This window comes from Helicoverpa zea, chromosome 20 (genome assembly GCF_022581195.2).
Source record: "Helicoverpa zea isolate HzStark_Cry1AcR chromosome 20, ilHelZeax1.1, whole genome shotgun sequence".
NCBI lineage: Eukaryota > Metazoa > Arthropoda > Insecta > Lepidoptera > Noctuidae > Helicoverpa > Helicoverpa zea.
Window position 1 is genome coordinate 820,424 of NC_061471.1, and position 20,431 is coordinate 840,854.

Sequence of the window (20,431 nt, forward strand, 5' to 3'; positions counted from 1 at the left end):
TCTGTTTATTTATCTATAGGTACTAATAATATACTTAAAGAGGAAAATATTGTATTTTTGTTTGTTTCTTTGTAATGTATGATTGTATGAACTCAAAACTGCTAAACTAATTTGAAAAATTATTTCACTGTTTGAAAGCTGCACTCTTTCTGAGTAACATGTTGATTTTACCCCAGTACGGGCAGTAGTTCTCACGGGTTGTGGGTGAAACCACGGCAAAACGACTAGTTGTGTAGATATATGTATGCGTCTCCAGAGACGCAATTTAATGCATTTTCTTTCTTTATAAATTTCTTTCAACCTGCTTTGTATGTAAAGGATATCAAAAAAGTAAGCAGCAGGAATTGATAATTGAGAAAAAGCTGAAAGGTTATAATTACTATTTATAGGTACATACCTAAATTGTTATTGACAGTCGGCCGACAGTTGATCCGACGGCGACGGTTGTCAATTTTTATCTGATCTTTATTAGGGTTCATTTATATTAGGCCGGGCCGTGTCCGGGTTTTTACGAAATTCTAAACACGAGCGTCACACATGGCCCGGACGGGCCACGGATCATGCACTGTATAATATAAACGGCTTCATACAAAATGTATGTAACGTTTCACATCCATACCCCGTACGAGCCACGTACACGGCACGCCCCGGACACGGCCCGGCCTAATATAAATCATCCCTTACTTACCTGTATCCACCATAATTATGAAGGTAGCGCGTGGGGCTCTAGGGATCGGGATCTCGGGAATATTTGAATTAAAATAACTTTAAATCTTGATTTATTCGAATTATTATAAGACGTACAATTTCAATATAAAAACCTATGCTCTCTAGGCTATGCTATTCTTTTTACATAGAACACATTTTAATAGTTGTCCCGCCAGGCACCAAATAAAATCTATGGAGTAAGAAGTTTCTAACTGCTTTACAGTACCTACCTGCTGAATATGAGTAGGTACCTATATGAGTTACTACTCATCTTCATATTAACTAATTTACGAGCTCGAACAAACTTTCGATCGACTATAGGTTAGGAAGTTTGCAAATTAATAACAACGAAGATACAACGCATAGGCATAACAAGACCCAACTTTACGCTAGCGGATTTTCCGCGCTTCTCTAATCTACTCGTGTGAAAATCGACTAATTTACATTTTTAATGTTTCATAAAATGATTACTTAGGTACCTCAGTGTCTATATTTTTCCTAATCTTAAATGTTAACGATTATTACCTACCATTTTCCTTGTCAACCTACCAATTTCACAAACGATATTCTATTTAAAAAGCATTCTAGTCTAGCGATTTGCCTAAGTAGGTACATAATTTGTCATTACATTTCAATGCATTCAAGATGTTTTCAGTTTATATTTGTTAAGGTACATACGTCTTTTCTTTTTAAGATTCTTACTTAGTAGTAGGTAATAAGAATTTGTTGTGTTCATATGCTATTCCTTGTATACGTTTTTTAACTTGTTATATAATTAAATAAATATTTCATACAATTGTGTTTATTGTGTTTTTCTACCCCACCCTTATTTAGTTACATAATAATTGGGTTAAGTCGGGGGTTTTGAGGTATTTTTCAATAAGATTTTTACCGTCGCCGCGTCGTGGGTTTTTTCAAAATTGTTATTTACTAACATAGGCTACATTTTATCCGGGAAAGGGCAGTAGTTACCACGGGAAGCGGGTAAATCCGGTAGAGCCAATGCTTAGCTTTCCTCGACAAATACATAGCTATCAAACACTGTTTTTGAGAGATTTCTGAGATTAGAGCGTTCAAACAAACAAAATCTTCATCTTTATAATATTACTACTTGATATTATCAAATCGACCTTTACACATAGGTAAGGCTCGACAATTGTATGGTGCAAGGTACTTAGCTAAATCTAAAATTGCTCGTGGCTACGTAACAGCCAGACGGGTCCGTCTCCATCGATCAAAGGGTAAGCAGAGCTTGGTGAGGTTGATCCGTGGATGGTCATGACGTAGATGCAGTCACTGATCCTTGAGTGAACTAGATTGAAACAGAGGCCAGACTCTACTACCAAAGCGAAGTAGAGCGGAAAAATTCTATTGTATGCTTAACCTCGTAGGTAAAATCTTTATGTATATAAATAACGTACACTCGAACAATAAGCTTCCTGGGGCCCGATTCTCCTAAGTTAATAATGTCAAAATTGAATAGAAATCGAATCGCAATATGATCGCAATAGCAGTTTTAACCATATCGGGCATTCTGCTACTCCCATACAGCCATTTTTGGTCGCAGATATGATAAAGATGTAACAAGTCGCAACAGTTTCGTAACTGATACGACACAACGTGACTGTGTAGGGATTAGCTTTTATGAGTTGTAACGGTTCAGTAAAAATGTGACGGAAACTAGATTCAGTAACTTTGTGTGGTCGCTGTGTCGATACTTTACAGCTTAATTTGTAACCACACATTTTAGAAACTTTGCGTTTGGTTTGTAACCAGTGTGCAATGTTGACACAATTGTGTTGTAACTGGGTAGTAACATGTGTAGTCGATGTTCCAGAACACTTTAACAATAACTTGCATATATAAAAACATGACGAGAGCCAGTTATTCTCAAACTGTCTATGTTTTCTGCCATTATCAACCATTTAATGAAATTTAAAATGAGTAAACAACCAAAAACCTTACGTAAATTCCGATGGACTTCAACTTTTTACAGAAGAGTAAAAGAAATAAGTACGTCCCAAAATATCTCAAGTACCTAATTGTACTCGTACACTAGTTTTTTTTTATTATAATACCTAATATTTTTTTCATGATGTGCATTGTTGGTAGGGCACATTGACGGATACCCATTTTATTGAACTTAAAACTTATTCTTTTCTAGGCCATTTACAGGAAAACAGTACGGAATTTAGTGGAGGAGCTTAGTGGTATAGTCCCTAGTGCCAAAGTTTCAACTTTCGAGCTCCAAATCGCTGTTTTTTCGTTTTCTCGGCCAAAACAAGACGTCTTCGTCTTTAACTCAAGTACTCGGCACAAGCGATATTAATTCTGATGAGCCTCCTTTGGTTAGAACAATGAAAAAAGGCATCTTGACTTGATAAAAACTTTGGGAAACACTGTAACCAAATATTAAGAGAAACCATCTTAAAAATCTAGTAATTTTGTAACAATTTACCGTAACATGTCGACACGTGTCGACACATTATCGTAACTTTGTGACTAGTTGCGACGAGCATATTTTTCATAACAAACATCAAAAATGTTTTTTCATAGTTCATTATTTATCAATTTTATGAGTAAATCTTGCTAAAATAATTTGTATTAGGATTAAAATATTTGATATTGTATTTAAATGGAAGCTTTTAAGCACTCGATGTGCATAATTTTATATTTTTATTTTATTTAACAAAAGTTTTTCTTTCGCCAGAATTATGAAAACATGATATTACGGTGGCGCGTTGGAAATATCAACATATTCAAAGAAATTACACAGTAAACTTTTTTTCCCAATAAGATTTGAGCATTATAAACCATATTAATTAATGAAAACTAAAACTTTGTTAACTTGCCTTGAGTTCATCAACTCAAAGTAAGTAAACCATCATTATGGGATTTCTTGTATTTTGTATTCGTCGTGTCACTCACGCACGGGCCAACGAAATTGATCGAACGAATGAATGATTGAATGATTAGTGCTAACTCTGCTTAAAATATGGTAACAATGTTACGACACGGCGACGTAAATTAGAAACCAAATGTTACTTGTTTATTGTGTCGAGATCTTCCCCATTTTTAGTTGCAGCGACGGCGCTAACACGGAACGTCGACGAGATTATGTTTCGAGATAGATCAGTGTCGACGCTAAGTGTCGAAACGGTTACGTTATGTTCGCAAAAATGGTTATATAATATAAGACCAATCGTATTCCAACGACATTCGATTGGTTTGCGATTGGTCTGCTATTTTGGTGATTTTGGTCTATACGGTAGTTTGCTCTACAATCATATTGCAATCGTTAATATTTTGCAGACAATATGATTCATTATTGAATCACAGAAACGGATAAAAACGTTTATTTAAAAGAAAAAAACCGACCAAGTGCGAGTCGGACGCGCTCACGAAGGGTTCCGTAATATGTATTTTATTCTAGTTTTCAGTATTTCTTGTAATAGCGGAAAGTGCGGCAACGGAAATAGGGTACGGAACCATAAAAAATAGCGGAATGTCACACACCTACGCTTCAATCGTAATTGAGTCGTGATTGGATCTCAGCCGGATGTATGTGAATCGCTTAAGTAATCAAGAATGTCGGTTAAGTAAAATTAGTAGAATCGCTCCCCATCATCATCCTCCGAGCCTTTTTCCCAATCATGTTGGGGTCGGCTTCCAGTCTAACCGGATTCAGTACCAATGCTTTACTAGAAGCGACTGCCTATCTGACCCCCTCAACCCGGTTACCCGGGCAACCCGATGGATACCCCTTGGTTAGACTGGTGTCAGACTTACTGGCTTCTGACTACCCGTAACGACTGCCAAGGATATTCAATGACAGCCGGGACCTACAGTTTAACGTGCCATCCGAAACACAGCCAATGGTGTCTAAGATGTACTTAGAAAGAATCGCTCCCCAGATAACTAAATAAGCACATAGTTTGTTGTCCAACTAACAGTCGAATTCTATTCTCATTCTTATTCTAGAATTACAGAAAAATAAAATTGATTTTATTTCTCTCTCGAAGTTCAGACAAACGTAAGACAATCGATCATAATACGATATATCTACTTGTCGACATCAGTATGGTTTTGTAGGGATTAGTAAGTATAATTTATGTACTTACCTTCTTAATAAAAAATAAATATAATCATGCATTCACATCTACAAGTCAAACTTAAATCTCCTCCTCTGTTTCTCTATTCTACTCCTAGTAATTAACCAAAACCTAGTACACCCTGCCATCTATTGGCTAGTAGAATAATAATTATTCTGCTGCTATTTTTCTGAATCCATAGATGTCGTTGCTATTCGAGTAGCACGTAGCACACAGTGCCCTCTATGAACTGTGGAGAGAAAAATATGCTGTCATTTGTCTTCAGCTGTCAAATGTCAATTTAGAATCTACACTGATTTCGTTCGTTCTTTGAATTGAACGAATGGCTTAAAAAAAATGTGTTTAATTTGAAAGATGTGTGTGTAAACAACATAGACATAATATTAGTAAACAGGACTGCGCATATAAACCCAAAAAACGAGCCGAGTGAAACAGTTAGTACGGAGGCTGTCTGTCCCTTTCTAATAGGGTGACTATGAGATTAAGCTATGTGAGACAAATCCGAATTTGCTAAGATTATTAAACACAGATTAGTATTGAAGTTTTAACTTACGCAGTTTGTGACCTTAAGATACTAATAAAGGCTTTTAATAATTAGTGGAAATTAGCAGTATAAAAGCAGGAAGATTCGAAGTGAAGACTGTTTTTTTTGTATTTCTACTTCATATATAGACTGCTGAGCCATTTATGTCGCCTTTCTTCATTTTTTGGGAAGCTATAACAATAGTACAACAGTTTTAAAATCCATCACCCATATTTTGACTCGTTACAAAAATTCATGGGCACCCTAGTTGTTTGGTTTACGAAAATGTTATTATTAGCTAACCTGTGGAACGATATATTGCAACCACCATAGGATTCACTTTTGCAAGTAGAAACGCAACACTTTTTCACCGTTTTAATAGTTTAAATTGATTTAATACAAAAAAATATAAACAAAATTTTAAATGCTGATTACGCGCCAAGAATGTTCAGGGTTACCGCTAGAAAATAAAAAAAAGCAAAATAAAAATTTATGTTGTTTATGTTTTAATAATAAATACGAATAAATTAATGCGATTGTTATTAATTTGTTGACTTACAATTGTTAAAATAAGATAAAAATATAAGTGATTCAATTGTTTTTGGGAAGACAAAACTTTTGATCACAACATTTTTTTATGCTGGCAAGGTGTTAGAAAGAGACAAACAGCCTCCGTTCGAACTATCCCTCTCGGCTCGGATTTGCCTCTGTGTATTATGCAACCAATTTAGTACCTTATTGCGTTAGAATAGAGTTCATTTTCGTAAATATATATTTTGAGCGTGCGCAATCTTGTTTAGTAATATTATATCTATGGTAAACAAGAAGAAAATTTAATAAAATCAGCTGTGTGTTATTTAATTTTGATAAAACAAAAAAGATTTATTGTGAAATTAAGTTAATCATGGCTTTCATTTTACAAAAAGCCATTAGATCAAAATAGTAGAATTTTAATTTAATCGTCGGTCACCCCTGCGTGCAGCTGGCTACATTCTGCTGTCTCCAATTTCAGCAAGTATGTAAATGTCATACTATTATATTTTACGAATTTATACGTTATCAACGACCCGCGTTGAGTATTTTACGAGCGTTCGTGTGTTTTGTGTCGGTTTCCGTGACGTAAACGTAGTGATGTCGGCGCTGGGGGCTCATAACCTCTGCGCGGCGCGCGTTCGCTGCATCACGTAACGACGGGAGTGCCCTGATGGTGAGAAGAACCGCGATGGTGCTGAGTACCGAGTGGGCGCAGGTTGAAGTCGTCGAGCTCACTAATGATGGCAACGGCCTGGGGTTTAATCTGGTAGGCGGGCGCAGCACCGGGGTTGTCATCAAGTACGTGCTCCCGGGCGGCGTAGCGGACAAGGACGGGCGCCTGCAGAGCGGGGACCACGTCCTGCAGGTGGGCTCCGTCAACCTCCGCGGCTTCACGTCGGAGCAGGTGGCGGCCGTGCTGCGCCAGGCCGGGCCCGCCGTGCGCCTGCTAGTCGCACGCCCCGCCGACCCCGCCGCGGCCCTGCGAGCGCCACTACCCGGCACGGCGCTTGTTCCCACGAAGATCCTCGGTGACCCCGAATTACTCGACCGTCACCTCATCGAGACTGGCTATGGTGCTGTGTATGACCTGTCTCAGTGCTTCACTGACTACATCAATGCTCAAAATGGTATTACTGAGCCCAGCTTAGTAGCAGCAGCTGTCAGTGTTATTGGTGATAATCCTCAGCAGATACCTGACCATCCTATCATATCTGACACCATCTCCCCCACCATCACAATCACTGTGCCGGTGGAGATCCCCAACCAGCCAGAGATTGAGATAGTTCATGTGGATTTGAATAAGAACGTGTATGGATTGGGTATAACAGTAGCTGGTTATGTGTGTGAGAAGGAGGAACTGTCCGGTATATTTGTCAAGAGTATTATTGAAGGCAGCAGTGCTGAACAAAGTGGTAAAATTAGAATTAATGATAGAATAATAGAAGTTGATGGAACCTCTTTAGCGGATAAGACTAACCCACAGGCAGTAGAGATTTTAAGAAACACAGGCATATCTGTGCACTTAGTGTTAGAGAGATATCTGAGAGGTCCTAAGTTTGAGCACCTTCAGCTAGCTATATTTAATGAGGAGCGTCCTACGTCCCCGTCACCGTCTGCAACTACCTTATCCTGGTTCCCAGTGCCTTCCCAAGCTGAAAATAGTACTGTAGAAATTGAACCTGAGCCTGAGTCTAACACTACTATAGACTCTAATGTTCTGGAAATTGTTGATACACAAGAACTGACACAAGAGCCTACACAGGAGGAGTTAGACAAGAGATTTGATGAACTATTGGCTGTTGATAAAGAAGAAATTAAGAAAAAGTGGGAAGGAGAAGTAGGGCCTGACAAAGAAATATTAGTTTGTGAAGTGAGCAAGCTTGAAGGCTTGGGCATCAGTCTTGAAGGAACTGTTGACGTAGAGGGAGGTCAGGAAGTGAGGCCTCATCATTACATCAGGTCTGTACTCCCTGAGGGTCCTGTAGGCCAGGAAGGCAGTCTTTCAGCTGGGGACGAACTCCTTGAGGCAAATGAGTATAGGCTTCACGGATTGACTCACATGGAAGTAGTGAATATTTTGAAGAAGCTTCCAAATAGAGTGAGATTAGTGTGTGCACGTAGTAGCATAGACAGTGGTCCCCGTCCACTTATTAACTTGGCTTCAGACAGAGAAGGGTTTGAGGCAAGGAAGATTATATCTGGCAGCTTGAACAATTTGACCACTCTAGTCAAAGCCCAGTCTGACACTTCTATCAACACATCCAGCACAGCTACACTGACCAATCACTCCGGACATTCAAAGAAGTCAAGGTCTCTGGAGTGTGTATCAGGCTTAGCCATGTGGCAGAGCAAAGAAGATATCGTGGAGCTTTTCAAAGGTGACCAAGGATTAGGTTTCTCCATTTTAGACTATCAAGACCCCATAGATCCTCAGGGCACAGTTATAGTTGTCCGTAGTTTAGTGCCTGGTGGAGTAGCAGAGAAACATGGTGATATTTCACCAGGTGATCGAGTTATGTCTGTAAATGGAGTCAGTATTAAAAATGCTACCCTAGACCAAGCCGTGCAAGCTTTGAAGGGCGCTCCAAGAGGAATTGTGAGGGTTGGAGTAGCAAGGCCACTGCCCCCACAAGATACCAAGTCTAAAAGTACCACAACACTGAACACAAAGCCGAGTTAATCTTTAAATGTGTTTTAAAACCGTACTAGTCACGTTGAGTCATATCTGTATGCTTTAGGGTCTACATATCGGAGAGTGTGTTGGCTGGGAAGAATCTGACATATTGTGTAGCTCTCTATCTCATTTTTAACGAATTTAAATAGCTTTAGAAGCTTTTAGATGTTGATTTTAATCAGATATGCATCGTTTTAACATGTACATTATATTGAGTTGGTGAAATCTCAAGATATATGTCAGAATCTCTCCAAGGGTTGTTGGTAGACATATGATCACAAGAGTGCACAACAGAGCTCAAACTCGTATGATACAATAATAATTAACGCTTTACTAGATAAATAGTATTATGTAAGACACACACATGTCATTTTAAATGCACATTTTAATAGTTATGTATGTGCTGTTGAATGTTTGAATTCATGAAAACGGGTGAGCCATACTTATGTGGGAAAACATGCATGTTGTCTTTGTATGCGTAAGCTCGGAAGAGCTCAGTAGTGACCGAATCGCCGACTCATACAAAGACATTATGCATTTTTACAGTTATACACACAAGTAAAGTTCTTATTTTTATTGAAATTTTTATCAAACTTACAATGCAATAACAAGGTTTTAAATATGTTTGAGAGACATGCCTTGTAGGTACTATTGTTCAATGCAACTTTTTTTGCCATGGACAACAAGAGTTCAAAACATTCAGTCAGCTATCCTACCTATAATAATTTTACACAAAACGTTCCCTGTATTGGACAATCTTTTTTTACTCTAGATTGTAATATCACGTATCTTGTAGATATTTACCTAAGGGAGCAATTATATAAAATAAATATTATGTAATGTAAATACGGATATTTGAATCTCAACACTTGCATCAAATAGTATTATAATATTAATATGTAATTATATAAAACAATAAGGATTTGATTGTGAATTGAGTTATTGCCTTTTTGTAAAATTTTGTAAGTATTGTGTATAGTTTGCAATAACCTAAGTGTATACAGCATCATATTTATTTATGAAACAGATTTTTTCAATCATAAATAATATACTTGTATTTATTTTTAAAGCGTCTACAATATTGTACGTTAATTTTATTGTAAATTGAATGGTATGTCTTTAGAAACCAATGCCAGTATGAATTTCAGTATGTTTGTAAAAATAATTTCGCACTAAATAGGCGGGCACATGTGATATGAATGTTAGTCGTAGGTTTTAGTCTCCATTACAATGCAAACACTGAAAATGTATAGCACAAAGATCTAGGGAGGATGAGGAATATATCAAACTATTACTTTAAATAATAAAATGTATCAATATCAATGAACACATCAAGCCAATGCTTGATTTTTGCAAAATGGTGATTTAAATTCCAACATTTCCTCAGACTGATAAAATACCAGACATAAAAATTGGCGAGGTTTTGGTTATCTTCTTTGCATAAGATTTTCTGTTTTAACCTACTTGAAAAAGAAGAGGATTTTCCTATTTTTAATATTTTCATGTCTCATTTATTTCGCCTGATCTCTCTCGTAACAATAAATAATTAAGCTTTCCAGTTCACATTAATGTATGCACACGATCAAATCACTAAATAATTAATAGGCCACCGAAATGAGGCTTCGCGTGTCTTATTGTTTCTGTAAATTATTAATAATATTCATGTCTATAATTAGTGAAGTTTGTTTGTGTTGATATTAATTTGGTATTCATGTTTTTGATGTTTTATTCTTGGTGGAAACATCTAACAATTTTGGCCTACAAACGTATTTCGATATTGAATGAATCGTTTAAGTTTTTTATGAATTTAATTTTGGTTTGTTTGATCTCAAAATTGTCGTGATACTGAAAAAAACAGTAAATATTTTATTGCAGTTTAGATTTGATCATGTTGGGTTTACATTGAGCTGTTGATAGTCAATTTTATTTTTATTTGAAAAAGAATATGTAGGTAGGTACTTTCTTTTACTTTAAAAAAAACCCATTTTAATATTCGACCACCAGGCATTTTACCTAAACTTAAAAAAAAACTATTCACATATTGCCTAAACCCTAAAAGTAACTTAGTAGGAATCGAACAAAACACTAATTGTAGGATTTTAAATATTGAAATAATGGACCTACACTTTTGGCCAGTAAAAATGAGTCCCGATTTTTTTTTCTAAAAAAAGATTCAATAAGGCTATCGTGAAACGGTTCATAGATATTTCTATATTACCAATGTGTATAATAAATGGGCGACATTTTTTGTTACTTTGTTTGCACCATAAAGGCTCCGAAACTGCTGAATCGATATAAAAAAAAATTCACTGTCGGAAAGCTACTTCTTCCCGAGTAATATAGGAGAAACATATTTTATCCCTGTGCCAGCAGTAGTTCTCACAGGACGCGGGTGTAACTGCGGGAAAACGGCTAGTAGGTACTCACTAGATTCAATAAAACAGTATTATATTTTGATTTATCAGAACCGTCTGTGGCTATTTTTAAAAGCACGCTCATTCTATCGAAGCATACAGACATTTTGATATACAACTATAAATAATAAGAATATCGGATCTAAGGTGATGTGTTCACCGCCTTGAACCATAAATAGATCGCATTTATTATTTAAATCTGTCTGAAATATGTGCCGTGAGGATTTCCTATTTCTGTAAGGTTTTATTTACACTTGCGAGCAAAAATATGTACTCACTACACCAATATACTAACTGCAGAATATAATGGTAACTTCGCAAGTAACAGGTATTGTTTTCTTCTTCCTTAAAATCCAACAAAGTCTTGTGTTTCAATGAAGGGATAATATGGGAATGTAATGGGATACAGCCAAATTGAATAAAGGAATTCAAAGACTTTATTCAGTTATTGAGTAAAAAAATCAAATTAAAATCTTGTAGTCACCACACCATGCTCCAAAACATTAGTTTTCCCGCAAAAGCGTGCGTGTTTGAGCTCAACTAACGAGTTCTCGCTGTAGTCGTAAACTCCGCCAGTCGCACAATAATGTTGATTACACAGTTTGAACAAAATGAAATGTTATCACGGTCGGAAATAACGCATACTCAGATGTTTCTTAGTATCGATGAAACAGTAGGTGTAGTGGGATTTATATCCACACGTGTGAGATGCATGATCTCTTTTGAGACTGTTAATTTATTAATGAGTCTTTTTTGGTACTGTGACCACAATCTTAGAGAAACCCGTCGCCACTTTCATCTACTTTTCATCTATATTCCATCTTTCGGTATTGAAAAAGTGAAAGCTTAACTTAATCCCTGCCTGCCTTCCATCCTTCCATGATAAAAGTCGTCATTACATTATGCAAAAAAATGGTAAATCAATCCGATTTGTGACAGAAAAATGATTGAGTCTCTGAAAGTCCATCAAGTTCATCTAAAGATTTAATCTTACTAATTTCGGGAGCCGTGATCCGATAGCCTTGATAAAATTAATTTAAGAGGTTCGCCGATTTATCGGACTAATAGAATATAGGTATTTTATGAACTTAGAATATGAACCTTTGAAAATCAGGCCTACCCTACCACTCAGCAATCAAACATTACTGTACATTTATAATATCTATGTATAAATATATAAATACATTTGCTGTAATAAATCTTTGGCCGATTACAATCGAGTGCACATAAAGTATACAAATGTTGTAATTTTTATATTTTTGTCACCTTCACATAATGTTATGCGCTCCATTGTAATGGGCGAAAAGTAATATTTTTATAATAAGATGAACCTCAATAGCCGAATGTTGATAACTAGAAGAGAGCGCACGCAGAAGGATCCTTACATTCTAGGTTTTTTTCATCAGCAAGACTGATTTTAACACGATACTTTACATTCTGGAAAAGGCAGCGTCCCAGCATCACCAAAGCATGCATCATGGATATGAGCATGATGCAGTGCACCTCAAATATTATACTAAGATTTGTATTTTAAATTGACATTAGTAACTTAATTTAACTGAAAAAAATATATTATTATCTATAGTTTCCTGATGCGTGCAATCTTCAAAAATGGCATTCATGTACATTGCAACACACCACGAATCTTCCGTTCAGCCAGACTGAAATAGATATAAAATGTCTAATTTACCAAATCTAGGAATATGTGGTTTTCATTTAAGCGTGGTAGATTTATTTGCAATACAGTGTAAAGGCGGGTTTGCGTGTTCAAGTAACATTTTGTTATGTCGAGAACGTAATTCACTATTTATTTCTTTGAGAGTAATTATGAGTATTTCTTGTTACGGATTTGTAGTTGAAAATAACATAAAGGCTCGTACATTTTTCTGACAATATTTTCTTTTTTCTTGCTTAAACAAAATCACATATTCTTAGCGAATATAACAACATAATATAAATTAAATACATAGTTTAGTTACGGCACTTGTATTATAAACGACTCACACCTAGCATTACACTCAGATGTAATATAAAGAGGATAAATATATAAATAAGAAATTATAAGTTTTGTTATTTTGCTCCCTTGGTGCAACCGTACTCAAAAACTCCCAACTTTGATGGAGAATTTTTTATTGGGTAGTTAGTCTCTAGGGGCAATGCTTACGATAGCTGCAATGTCGTGAGTTCGATTCCCGGAGTCTGACAGTATTTATTTTATTTATTGGGGACAAAAAACAGTTATATGTTAAAATTTAAACTATAAGTTTTACAATATAAATAGGTGAACATATAACCCACACCATTGTCCACGGGTTAATAATTGGATAACTAAGAAACAAAGACGTGTTTTACATCAGTAATTCAATCGAGTAAATTTATATCAGGAATTTAATAATTTAGTGATAGAATATTTATAGCAAGACTTCTAAATTTTTTACTAGGAAGGGAGAAAATATCTAGATCCATGAAGTGTGTGTTATAGGTCTCCACTAATAGACGTAGCGGTACTCGGGCCCCGGCGTTAGTTCGGCATGAATCCACGTGGAACAACCGGGGCACGCGGGCCGCCCGTCTGATAACAGTTCTAGGGACTATATAACACAGCTTATTTGTGATTTCTGTACAATCAAATCTATTATTACATAAACCATGCAACATCATAGCAACCAGGACTAAGCGCCGATGTTCTAAACTTAGGAGATTATACTGTTCTAACAATTGTGTGTAAGGAATTTTTGAACGATTACATTTATAGTTCATAGCACGTAAAAATTTCTTCTGTACCAACTCTAATTTTGTACTATACTTGGAATAGAAAGGATTCCAGATGGGAATCGCGTATTCTAATTGGGATCTTATTAACGTTTTGTGTAATTGCAGAAAAGTAGAGGGTCGCACAAAGTCTTTAGAGGATCTCATGACAAAACCGTACATCTGAAATTATTATTTGTGGAATTTCAAAAACAGTGTCATACATCATCATCTGCCTAGCCTTTTCCCAACTAGGTATGTTGGGGTCGGCTACCAGTTTAACCAGATGCAGCTGAGTGCCATCGTTTTACAAGGAGTATCCACCTGTCTGACCTCCTGTAATACATAAATAGACAGTTTCATAAATAAATAGCCTACAAAGATATTAGAGAAAATAAAAATCGAATTGGTAAGGTTTTCAAAACACGTAGAGACCAGAGAAAATCTCCGACCTACCTACAAAACAATACGACAGAAAGGTGAATGTTTCCCTTGCATAATTTATAAAGGTGTGTCCCCTCGCCGCGGCTAGGGAGACAATTGGAAATAAAACTGGAGCTGCCTCGTAAACCTTTTACGTCATACTTGTGCGAAATAGTGAACAAAGCTAACTGCGCGTAGGGCTGACACTTAGATGTAATTTAAATGAGGGTAATCATTGAGGCTCCTTAGATTAGACTGACTCCTTATGTAGGTACGCTTCATTAGACTGACATAACAAGTTATCAAAAAGCAGCAGAATTTTTGGTAACTCACTGAAGTAGCAATTCTCAAATTCAAAGCAATTCTAGAAAGTCTGACACCTAAAGCAGAACTAGTTATCCGGTTACCCCGTCACTGGCAAGGTCAGATAGGCAGTCACTCCTTGTAAAACACTGGTACATACATAGCTAATTAGCGGATTGACTTGAAAAAGGCTAGGCAGATGAGGCATAGAAGCCACTATTGTAACCCTCAGGACACAGCCTTTTAAAAAGAGTAACCATGGAGTTTCTTGCCCGTTCTTCTCCATAGGAAGTTACTTTTGGAATGGGCAACTAGAATCAAACTTACATACCTAGTTATATTTTAGAGGTTCATAAGTGCTTGTAAAGGCCTAAATGAAATACATTATTTGACTTTTTTTGACAGCAATAATGCTTTCGAAAATGGGAAAGTGCTTTCGAAAAGTCTTGGATGAGGCAACCCTAGTCGTCCCCTAGTGACTTGCATCATACAAGTAGGTACAATTATAGATATAGGTCCACCTACACATTTATGAAATAAGCTAGGCTTAGCGAATCACTGCTGTGTCTGTGGGCGGAATATAATAACAGAGCTTAGGACTTTAGCACGACCGCAATGTGACCTGTTTGTCTGCGAAATTGTGGTAATGCAGCATTACTTAGTCTAAGTTACTTACCTATGTCTACATAGGTATATATACACATATCTTATTCATATTATTAGAAGATTATGTCTGTCAAAAATTCACTGTACATAGTAGGTACAACGTTTTCAGAAAATTATTAAATAACTACTATATGAACTCATCGAATGATGTAGACTCGCACACAGGTACGCAAACCTTTTAATGACATCCATAATGTGACTGTTCATAGGGAAAGTAAGTAACCATAACTACCCAGGTATGATGAATAGAGTGTAGGAAGAGATGGCCCACCTCCCACCATCTCTTGGCCATCACTGTCTACCCTGAGCTTCACAACGTTTCTCGGTTATTTCTAGGTGATTGTTCTTCTTTTAATACACCAGACGTAGAAAATGTATCTTTTATCTTTGGTAGAACCAGGCCTCTGTCACTCGACGTACTTGCGCGCGATAAATGCCTACCGCTCGCTGGGTTACCGGTAGCCCCACGCGGCTCAGGGCGCACAACAGTCACACGCGCCGCGCGCGCTCTAATATTATTATTTTTATTTCATGGCATGTTATGCTGTTGGTTTTTATAAGGTTTTTTAAGCTACCTCACAAACTGATGGATTATTTTGAGTTGTGTTGGTTTATATGCTACTATTGTAAGATTTAGAAACATTTTATATGTATGAACTTATCTAGTAATTCTATTTTTTTTTATAAATTAATACATTTCTACTTTATGATTTTAACAACAGAGATCATTAGGTACTTATTTTACTTTAGATACCTACTTAGTTATATGAACTGTATTGTGAGTTTTGTAGCTCAAAACACATCTCGAGTGTAAGTAGGTATAGTTCCAACTTAATGACAACTCGGAACATTACGCGTGTCGCTACGCAGAAACCAATTTTAGGTATGTATGTATCAACACACTCGACGGAGTTGTACCATATGGGGTATGGCACTTGTGCTCGAAAAATAGTTGGAAACCGACTTTGATTTTGACGAAAGCTTTACTTAAGTACTTACCTATGCTTACGTATTAGGTAATATTTAGTTAGTAATATATACCCATACTCCATTTTAGTAGGCAATACAATAGTTAACTAAAGAAAAATATTCTTGATATTACTTTTTATTTAAAAACTCAGTTTTAAAAATGGCTCTCTTAAAATAAGCGTAACTTTGTTTTCCTACTTAAATATTAATAAATTGTAAGAAGCAACCCTAAGCACGGCCACGGCACGGTTGCGGTCACTGAACTGTGCGCTATCGCATTGGAATAACAATCAAGCGCTCGAGCTTTTAAGGTTCATTTTATAACGCAGCTAGGAATTTGTAGGTAGTTGGGGAACTTGTAGGTGCTTATAACAGTAGGTATGGACTTTTTTGTATGGAGTGATTTATCTGTTACGTAGTAACTATTATATAATCTGTGGTAGAACAGCAAGCATGTGGGTGCCGAATCTGCCGGTGGTGATGATCTCCACCGTGGCCGCCACTGCCGGAGGCATCTGTTTGTTCAAGTAAGTACCATACCACTTTGATATTTATATTTCTTATATATATTTCGCGGCAATCTTGTTTGTAACATGGCACTAATAGAGATTACCTATTATAACTAGTTAATGGTAACATCGTGTGTATTTCAGCAAAACTGCACAAACTGTTTAGATAGGTAACAATCGCTCACTGCTCCCATTTCCTTGGTTAGCCGACAACACAGACGTCAGTTTTTCTTAAAACAACAGTTTACTTTGTGAATGTGAAAAGATATGGTAAACCGTTGTTTTAGAAAAACTGACAATTGTGCTGTGAACTGGGGCCTGAATTCTTTAACGCATACCTCGAAATCTTCCAGAGACTTCTACGGCGGGCAGCCGTATGACCGCAACGCGAGAGCGGACGGCAAGGTGGTCATCATTACCGGAGCCAACTCTGGTATCGGCAAGGCGGCTGCCTGGGACTTCGCCAAGAGAGGCGCTAAGGTATACACTACTTTTTCCCTAGACCTAAGATTCTTTGTACAGTTGATTCTGCAGTTCTTTGTACCTACCTAATAACTAAAAATAAATGATCCGGGACCAAAGAAATTACCTACTTATTCTCAGGGCTTATATTAATCACATCATACATAAGATTTAAGGCAAAGTATGTATAAGGATTTTATTCAGCCATCAGAACTTGTCATAATTTTCATAAGAATTGGTGCTACTTATACCTAAAAATCCAGTAGATGCATTATCCAGCCTCACCAAACCAAACATGTATACCAACACCAATATTCTGTGGTTCCCACTGTAGCAAGTTTTAAGTTCCGATATGGTCAGTAGTTCCATTTTAAATTATGAAAACTGAAAACTGGTAGGTACATACTATACACATGCACATCAGTGTTTACTTTTAGCGTCCACAATTTAGACTATATGCAGGTACATATATGCAAAATACCGATATCCAGGATGTGGTTCCCAGGTGTTCATGGCATGCCGCAACATGGAGAAGTGCGAGGAGGTGCGGCGCGACCTGGTGCTGGAGACGCACAACAAGTACGTGTACTGCCGACCCTGCGACCTCGCCAGCACTGAGTCCATCAGGAAGTTTGTTGAGAGGTAAGATAGCATCTGTGTCAGGAGAAAATCACCATGTGATGCTTTTTTTGCGCAGTAGATACTTTTCATAGAAGCTAAATTCCGAATGTATTCTTCACAAGAAATGGTCTGAAAACCCTATCTTATGGATAACGATAGCATGAGTGGTTTTCATGATAGGCTTCTCTTTACCATTTTTGTGCCTAGAGGTTGACTAACCTAATAGGCTTTAGTTTTCTCTAGTTATTATTTTGTTACTCCCAAAATGTTGTCTCCAGGTTCAAGTCAGAGGAGCCCTATCTCGACGTTTTAGTAAATAACGCGGGAGTAATGGAGCCCCCCGCCAGCGTCACCAAGGACGGCTTCGAGACGCAGCTCGGCGTCAACCATCTGGGACACTTCCTGCTTACCAACTTGCTGCTGGATACACTAAAGGTGAGCACTAAGGAGCTACAGTAAGTGAAAGACATGTGCTAACTTATATTGAACTGTTGGGTACATAGGCAGATCTTTTGTATAAGGTTAGGTATCTTCACATTTCTGTCACAAAGCCATTATGTTTTGGCTCGATTATTTTCACGCATACATTTTTATTATCCAATAAATACACACTAACTTTGGACATTGGTAATTCTGTTAAATCAACATAAAACTTTTATACCTACCTACAAACTTATGGTTATGAGACTTTTTCCAAATTAAAAAATAGCTCAATTCCAGCAATATTTTATTAATATTTTTAAAATTAGCAATCAATATTCCCCAGGCGTCAGCCCCAAGCCGCGTAGTCATAGTATCAGGCAGCGCCCACTTCGGCGGTAAGATCAACAAGGAGGATCTCAACTTCAGCAAGAAGTACGACGCTCACGCGGCGTACGCGCAGAGCAAGCTCGCTACTATGCTGTTCGCTACTGAACTGGGGAGGAAGACGTTAGGTGAGTCTCCTGTTTACGTTTAATTATGCATATTTATTATTATGTTTGTGTGGGCGCACTTATATTTACATAAAAACGTAGCAAGCAATTGACATATCAGATATAGATTATTGCCGGGGCTACGGGATTATTCACACAAGTTAACGCTGCCCTGGTACTCAAAAGAACTCAAGAACATGGTGGTTTTTAGTCAGTAAGGCTGCCTGTCCACCGGAGCGGAGCTAGGCTGCGGAGTGGAGAAACTGAGAAATATTAACCAATAGGATTGAGGAGCGGAGATTTTGTGCAATCCTATTGGTTAATATTTCTCAGTTTCTCCACTCCGCAGCCTAGCTCCGCTCCGGTGGACAGGCAGCTTAAGAGTCTGACACTACCTTACGCTGCACCCAAAAAGGAAAGGGGTCATGTGATTATTTGCCACCAAAATAAATACAAAAAAAAAAGTTATAAGTTATTGGTTTATCCTACCAGTTTTATCCATTATCAGATGTGTTCAAGAGACACTTAATTGTTGCCAATATAGACTATGTATTTCATATATCATTTCAAAAGGCGGTTTCATATTTCTCTTCAACTCCTCAGGTACGGGAGTATCAGTGATCGCAGTAGACCCGAGCCTGACAGACACAGACATCACTCGCCACATGTCTATGATGAAGAGCGTCTCGCGTTTCTTCGTCTACCCTCTCTTCTGGCCCTTCATGAAGACCCCCAATATCGGGGGACAGGTCATCCTCCATGCGGCTCTAGATCCTGCCCTGCAGGGCTCCTCGGGAGATTATTATGTGTGGGTATAACTGTGGTATATTTGGGGACTTAAATTGGAATAGAATAATTTTAAAATTGGAAATAATGCAGTCATATTACCATACTACATACTGCATTATTACATGCTTCCAGGGTAGTTCTGGCAACTAAGTACTATTGTAAAAACTCATTGAAGAAATAAATGATTTTTTATGTCGGTTTGTCGAGTTGGGATTGCCAGTTAAAAGTTTCTACTATTTTAGCAGAAAAAAATTACCTTGAATCCGGCAAAATTCATGTAGAAGCCAGTCAGTTTTGAATTCCATTTTGTAGATAGATAGATCTACTGATAGGTTAGCACTAATTCAATGGGCCTTTCTACCGTTGCTAATTACTAATTACAATTCCATCTATCCTTATTTCAGTGACATGAAAAAGAAGGAGCCATCAAAGCTGGCTCAAGACTTTGAGCTGGCGGGCTGGATGTGGAAGGTCAGCGAGAAGTGGACCAAACTAGATGAACATAAAGCTGCCCTCGCGAAAGCTACTGCCGCGTGATATATACTGCTCAAATAGAAGAATTTTAACAATATTGACGTGAGATTTGGCCTCCAATTGCCATGGGCTTATATAAGCCATAAGCTATACTTAATTACAGCCCATAAAAATATTCGCAATTTACCTTTAATTTTAACTTCAAAAGTCGGTTTGTAGCTGAGAATTCAGCATTCACGTATTAGGTACTATTTGTACAGAACAATTCAGTGAACAAGTAATTTTAACATAATTTAAGCAACCTGAGAAATAGTAGATTGCTTTTTTTATATGGCAAGATTACCATCGGTGTTGCCAGATTGAATGACAGTAAGGTGGGTTTTCTTTTAAGATTATCTGTTTTGTTGAGTGAATGAAACAATGTGTGTCTAAGCATTTATAGTGTTATTTAGTGCATAGATTTTATTGTTAATAAAATGTAGAAATTATATATTTGTTTCATTGAATTCATCCATTGGTTGATATATATTTGAAGGCACTCCCGTGGTTAAGCTTAGATGCAATAGAGTGCGCTACTGGTCTAGT

General features: G+C 37.2%; 2 protein-coding genes across 3 annotated transcripts; both read left to right on the forward strand.

The window, feature by feature from the left end:
• Positions 1-6,187: 6,187 nt before the first annotated feature.
• Positions 6,188-20,334, forward strand: LOC124639997 (retinol dehydrogenase 13-like). Of its 2 annotated transcripts, none has more exons than XM_047177550.1 (8): positions 6,188-6,358; positions 16,521-16,604; positions 16,940-17,066; positions 17,554-17,690; positions 17,948-18,104; positions 18,436-18,604; positions 19,187-19,391; positions 19,777-20,334. In XM_047177550.1, exons 2-8 carry the CDS (start codon positions 16,531-16,533, stop codon positions 19,907-19,909), a joined length of 1,002 nt encoding a protein of 333 aa, XP_047033506.1. In that variant the 5' UTR covers positions 6,188-6,358; positions 16,521-16,530; the 3' UTR covers positions 19,910-20,334. The 2 variants fall into 2 exon arrangements, with proteins under 2 accessions (XP_047033506.1, XP_047033507.1); XM_047177551.1 differs by having other exon boundaries at positions 6,189-6,358; positions 16,526-16,604.
• On the forward strand, positions 6,368-13,026 carry LOC124639996 (patj homolog). Its single transcript, XM_047177549.1, has one exon. It carries the CDS (start codon positions 6,548-6,550, stop codon positions 8,555-8,557), a length of 2,010 nt encoding a protein of 669 aa, XP_047033505.1. The 5' UTR covers positions 6,368-6,547; the 3' UTR covers positions 8,558-13,026.
• Positions 20,335-20,431: the final 97 nt, after the last annotated feature.

Bases quoted from the DNA above. Each gene is read 5' to 3' on its own strand.
- LOC124639996 (XM_047177549.1), top strand. From the start codon at position 6,548: ATGGTGAGAAGAACCGCGATGGTGCTGAGTACCGAGTGGGCGCAGGTT.
- LOC124639997 (XM_047177550.1), top strand. From the start codon at position 16,531: ATGTGGGTGCCGAATCTGCCGGTGGTGATGATCTCCACCGTGGCCGCC. The intron at 16,605-16,939 runs GTAAGTACCATA...GAAATCTTCCAG, and splicing joins GGAGGCATCTGTTTGTTCAA to AGACTTCTACGGCGGGCAGC. The intron at 17,691-17,947 runs GTAAGATAGCAT...TGTTGTCTCCAG, and splicing joins ATCAGGAAGTTTGTTGAGAG to GTTCAAGTCAGAGGAGCCCT.